Here is a 6,033-nt window from a genome sequence, read left to right as displayed (position 1 = left end):
CAAAAGCCCAGGAGACGGCGGTGGATATGCTGCTGTGTATCTTCGGTCTTTTATTCCCTTAACCCTTTGATGCACAGCATGGGTCAAAAGTGACCCGGCTGAGTTTTTATTTTCTATATCTTTGCAATGAATTACTTTCATCATTCAGTATTCAAGGTATTCCTCAATTAGTTTGTTTTTGATCATCATACATCCTTATTTAATTTTTTCCTTTCTTATTTTTTGAATAAAAACACCTTTTGTATCAATACCCCTCTAATGCACAACATGGGTCGAAAATGACCCATATTCATTTTCTATGCTATTTCATCTATTGCTGAGTGTTTCTATGATATATCTTTGAAATAAAAAATAATTTTATCATTTATTATTCAAAGTATGCAGTAAATATCTTGTTTTTGTTTCACAGAAATCATCATTTTTTGTTTTTCTTTCTTACTATACGAACAAGCACAGCTTTTATATTTCTACATCAACTTCACACACATGGGTCAGAAACGACCCACACAAATTTGCTGAATCATTTGGTGTCAACTGCGTCTGTGACATTTGCTCCCTGTGTAAGTACCATAAGTATTTTTCAACTGTTTGAAAATATTTGACAACAATTGTGAAAGATAACTGTACATGATATTTGATTGGGTTTAGGTTACCTTGAGTGAGTACATTACTTCTCAGAAAGTTAAAAGTAATTACTATGAGCTAGTTAGCTAGCTGTTGACATATTCTATGTCAGTTAGCTAATTCTACCATAGTTAGCTAACTGTTGTAGTTAGTCCAGCTAACTACTGTTTTTGTTTGTTTTTTTGTCCAGGTAACTACTTAGCAAAGGAGATTGCTAGGCTACTTATCAACGACGTTAGCTTAGCTAACTACTTAGCTTAGCTAACTACTTGGCTTAGCAGATTACAAGGCTACTTAGCAGAGTAGTTAGCTAAATAATTAGTTAAGATACTTAGCCAAGTCACCAAAATAAAGCTGTGTATTAATGTGTATCTGAAAATATTATGTGTGCTTTTTATTTTCTTTATCCAGAGTATGGCTGTTCGCAGATTTACTGCTGAGATGGTTGCAGCAATGATTCAGGAAGAATTAAATGAGGAAGATGAAGAGGCAATTTGTTCTGAATCCGAGTCAGAAAATTCTGACGATGATGACCCAGAATATGGAGTTGTGGGTGTGTCTGGGGATCCAGCACTCCTACATGAAGACTCCTCTGATAGAAAAGACGACTCATCTGGTGACTCCTCAGAGGAGGAAACTCAGACTCAGTCCAGTAGACTGAGTAAAAATGGGTCTTACTGGAATGAGAACCCCCCCACTCATGGCAGAACAAGAAGCCATAATATCCTGAGGAGCTGCCCAGGACCTACACCTGGATCAACAGCTGTCTCACCTAAAGATGCCTGGGATATGTTCATTACTGACAATATCATTGAAGAGATTTTGAAATGCACCAATTTAGAGGGACGAAGAATAGCCACAGCAAAAGGGAAAGAGTGGAGAAGCATCAATAAAGAGGAATTCATGGCCTTTATTGGTTTGACCCTCCTTGCAGGAGGGGAGAAGAGCTGGGATGTGGCCTTGCGGGAGCTGTTTATGGATCCGCTCCAAAATCCCATTTACAAAGCCACCATGAGCACTGGGAGATATGAAGATATCCGCCGTGTCATACGGTTTGACGACAAGAGGACCAGGGCTCTGCGACAGGAAACAGACCACATGGCGGCATTTAGGTACGTGTGGGGCTGTTTCCTGGACAACTGCAGAAGACGGTTCATCCCCAGTGACTGTGTCACCATAGATGAGCAGCTTGTGCCATTCCGAGGCAGGTGTAAGTTCAGGCAATACATGCCCAGCAAGCCCGCAAAGTACGGGATAAAAATCTTCTGGATGTGCGATGCAAGGGTACCCTATGCAATAGATGGAACTGTCTATACAGGGAGACAGCCAGGACAGGAAGTTCAGAGGAACCTTGGGGAGAGTGTCGTCCAACAATTGTGTAGCGGAATAAGGCAGACAGGTGAATATACAGAGATATACAGATATAATAGATAATATATAGATATAATAGAGAAATTAAGGTATACATTTCATCAAAATACACAATTTTTCCCAATCTCCCAATCCAATTTTTTCTATAAACAAAATAGTAGAACAGAACAGAATGCAATGCAATTCAATGCAACAGATGTTGTTAGAATTTAGAGAAATTTAGAGTAAATTTACAATCTTTCCCCCCTCTCATAGGTCGCAACATCACAATGGACAACTTTTTCACTAGTGTCCCTCTGGCTAAGAAGCTCCTCGAGAAGAACCTGACCATTGTTGGGACTCTTCGCCAGAACAAGCCAGACATACCACCTGTCATGAAGCCATCCAAATCACGGGAGATTCATAGCTCAGAATTTGGATTCAGTGGCAACATGACCATGGTGAGCTATGTGCAGAAGAAGGGAAAGGCTGTTGTCCTCCTGAGCACCATGCATGATGACAAGGCAGTGGATGACAGTCGAAAGAAGAAACCAGAAATGATCCAGTACTACAACAAGACAAAAGGAGGAGTGGACACAATGGATCAGATGGTTAGCAACTATTCATGTAAGCGGAGAACCTCGAGGTGGCCCCTAGTTCTCTGGTACAATATGCTGGATGTTGCCACCCTCAATGCCTACACCAACTTCACCACACAACACCCTGATTACATGGGTGGTGTGAACAATGCACGTCGGCTATTCATCAAGGAGCTGGGCAAAGAGCTTGTTATGCCACATATGAAGAGGCGCATGGAGGGCACACCCAAACTCCAGAGGCATATCGTTGAAGCAATGGAAAGATGTGGGGTAAAAAAAAAAAACCCAGCCACCACCCAGTCACAAGAAGCCATCCGGCAAGAGGGCCAAAGGAAGAGGAAGAGGTGCTCGATCTGCCCTGTCTCCAAGGACAGAAAGGTCAGCAGCTGGTGTTCCCAGTGCACCAGGCCTGTTTGCAAGGAGCACAAACATGTGGTTGTCATTTGTGAGCAATGTAAATATTGAGGTGGCAATTATTGGTCTTGTTATGTGGTCTTGTTAAGTTGTATTGTATTTTGTTAGGTCACATTTCACCAGTTTACAGTTCAGTTCAGTTATCTGTTACCAGAGTTATGTGTCATGGTTGTCATGGTTGATTCCTGCTTCCTAGTTTCCTACCCACCAATCTGTGTTCTCCTCACTCCCCCTCACACCTGTCCCTCCCCCTTTTGGATTTTTCCTGTAATCTTTTTTTGTTTATATAAAAGATGCTTTGGTCAACCCGTCTCAGCCTATATCTTCAAAATTGAATGACTTCATGCTGTAATAATCATAATAATACTTATTATGATTATTATTATTATTATTATTAGTAGTAGTAGTAGTAGTAGTAGTAGTAGTAGTATGAAGTAATTTAATTTTAAATCACACCGGGATGAATGGGTCATTTTTGACCCATGTGTGTAAATTTGATGTCGTAATATAAAATCAATTTTTGTTCATTAAGTATGAAAGGAAAAATGGAAGAATGATCAGTGGTAATCAAAAACAAGATATTTAAAGAATATTTGGAATATTAAATCATAAAATGAATGAATTTCAAAAGATGGAGAAAAGAAAAACTCACCCAGCATGAAATAACCTGGGAAATGAATGCGGGTCATATTTGACCCATGTTGTGCATTAGAGGGGGTGTGCATATGTTATGCATCAAAGGGTTAAAAGGATACATTCTGCACAAAAGGAATAATTACTCCTGGAAACGCCAGGATTTTTTTTTCCCTGGTCTAAATAAAAAAGCATAGATGAATTCCTATAACAGCTGACCGGCTGTGATGGGTAGCTTTTATATTCCTTTAGTACTAATAACTACTAGCTGTGAATCAGACATTACCAGAGAAACTCTGCTCTTAATAAAGTCAGAAACCTCTTGCTTATATGCACCAACAGGATTTTTCCTCTTACAAAAGCAGCAAATAAACAACTGACAAGCAACACAATAACTCAGAGTGACATTTTAAGGCATTAGAAGAGGGAATTTTGTCGCAGTGGGAGCATTTCTGCCCACTTATTCATATTTTTGGGACACGGGAGGATGAAAGTGAATACTGCCAGTCCCTTCCCTCGCCGAAAAATATGACAGATAGAAAATGAGGCTCCCATTGCTGTGAAAAACGTGTCTCGTCATGTGAATAAAGATTTGTTCCTTTGGTATCTGGAGGTGCAGGTTATGCTATACTTCAGGATCTGCTTTGGCGTGTTATATCACAGTGAATGTGCAAAGATCACAGCGTTCTCTTTAAAAGGCCTTGTATCACTCATGGACTCACACAGATCCATCCTCATCATATCTGACTCACTAATTCCTCCCAGTTTTCACTTTACCGGGCACTGTCATGTCGGTGAAAGAGAGTGGACGAGGGTGCACAAGGGAGCACGTCCATCAGTTTATCTGGTGGAGTAAATTCGATGAGATGAAAGATTTGTAAGGAGCTCTATACTTCGGAGCGATTCAAAGGGACATTTCTCACAACAACTGATGCCGCTAACAATCCCTCGCCCTATTACAGGCTAGACTGATGATTAATTCATGTCTCCGCCATCTTAACGAGGCTGTGGCCGTTAGTGGGCGGGAGGGGGACGCACTCTGTGGCGCTTTGATTTCCTACATTCAAGGCCGTGTCACACATTAATGACTTCTTTGAGCTGAGAAACGAGCATCATTATTTCTTTTCAAAAAGGGGAAGGATGGGAGATTTCAGCCCAGCTTGTAAAAAGACAGGGGAGGAATCATTTAGTGTCTGTGTGTGTGTGTGTGTGTGTGTGTGTGTGTGTGTGTGTGTGTGTGTGTGTGTGTGTGTGTGTGTGTGTGTGTATGTGGGAGTAAGGGACTGACTGACACTTGAGCATTGCAACCTGCATTCGAGGCGAAGGACTGAAAAAGCAGCTTTTTCTGCAAACAGCTCCACCCAAACAGCAATTAATGCTGTCGAAACCGGTTTCAGTGAGTAGAATTAACCTGAAGTAAAATCAGAATATTATGATATCAAATAATTTTATGTCACAGTCCCGTAACGTTGAGGGACTTCTGAGAGACAGCTAAAAGTTGTGTGGTAAAAATCGATACTCTGTGGTTTGGATCAAGCTCCCATAATGCAAGTGGGTAGCATCTTTAGGAGACCCTCCAGCCTGGTAAATGCCCATGTCTTTCAGACCTCCAATCTGAAACTAATGCATGAGATTATAAAAAAGTTGTTGTTTGCAAACCTAGTTTTCTTAGACTTTAGACAGCCACGGAGGACATTATCATTTCTTCAAATTATTCACAGGCTGTGTTCTTCTCCTCGTGATGAGCAAACTCACCTTCATGTGTCAAACTGGTGGAGTGTCCCTTGAACACGACAGCTTGTCTTTTATAACAGTGCCAAAACACTGCCTGACTTTTGGTACAGATGCTGAAATCTTACTTTGTTTGACACTAGAGAAACATAAAGCTTTAACACACACCTTTTTCTAATTTAAGAGAAGAAATATATATTAACACCAAATCACTACAATAAGATACAAAAAATGGCTTAAAAGGTTTACAGCCTTGAAGATAACCTGTGCGGCTGAATATGTGTTGAGTCTGAATTCAGATTAAGGAAAATTTGAGATTAACAGACCGACGCCAGACTAAAGCAAAAATCAACAGAACGAGGCACATTAGTATTGATTCTGAATGGACACCATTCTTTCAAATGACTTTACCTCGTTTTGTGTTTTAATGATGGTAGCTTCCTGTAGTTGTTTAAACATGCCTGGAAATGTATGTAATTGACTGTTGTGGGCTCTAGGGCGGGGATATAGGCCTCTAGTTCCTCAAATGAGCTGTCAATAAAGGATCTTAGGATCTCTGTTCAAGATCACGCTTTTTTTTTTTTTTTTGCAATTTTGTCACCAAAGGGACATTTGAAAATAAGAGAAGACAATTTCTACAGGAGTTTGTTGCAGTACTTAAACACCCAGCCAATTTATTGGT

The 6,033-nt window shown here is 40.4% G+C and overlaps 1 protein-coding gene across 2 annotated transcripts; it reads left to right on the top strand.

Moving 5' to 3' along the window:
* Nucleotides 1–462: 462 nt before the first annotated feature.
* LOC119018966 (piggyBac transposable element-derived protein 4-like) lies at nt 463–3,293 on the top strand. 2 transcript variants are annotated; one of them, XM_037097075.1, is made up of 3 exons: nt 463–560; nt 1,036–2,023; nt 2,251–3,293. In XM_037097075.1, the coding sequence occupies exons 2-3, from the start codon at nt 1,039–1,041 to the stop codon at nt 3,036–3,038; spliced, it is 1,773 nt and encodes a 590-aa protein (XP_036952970.1). In that variant the 5' UTR covers nt 463–560; nt 1,036–1,038; the 3' UTR covers nt 3,039–3,293. The 2 variants fall into 2 exon arrangements, with proteins under 2 accessions (XP_036952970.1, XP_036952969.1); XM_037097074.1 differs by lacking the exon at nt 463–560 and having other exon boundaries at nt 1,005–2,023.
* The last annotated feature ends 2,740 nt before the right edge of the window (nt 3,294–6,033 follow it).

The sequence above is a fragment of the Acanthopagrus latus genome, chromosome 5 (genome assembly GCF_904848185.1).
Source record: "Acanthopagrus latus isolate v.2019 chromosome 5, fAcaLat1.1, whole genome shotgun sequence".
Taxonomy (NCBI): Eukaryota; Metazoa; Chordata; class Actinopteri; order Spariformes; family Sparidae; genus Acanthopagrus; species Acanthopagrus latus.
The sequence above is the reverse complement of the archived record's forward strand: the minus strand, read 5'-3'. Positions and strand labels throughout refer to the sequence as shown.

Coding starts and splice junctions, on each gene's coding strand:
- LOC119018966 (XM_037097075.1), top strand. CDS start 1,039: ATGGCTGTTCGCAGATTTACTGCTGAGATGGTTGCAGCAATGATTCAG. Junction 2,024..2,250: donor TAGCGGAATAAGGCAGACAG/GTGAATATACAG, acceptor CCCCTCTCATAG/GTCGCAACATCACAATGGAC.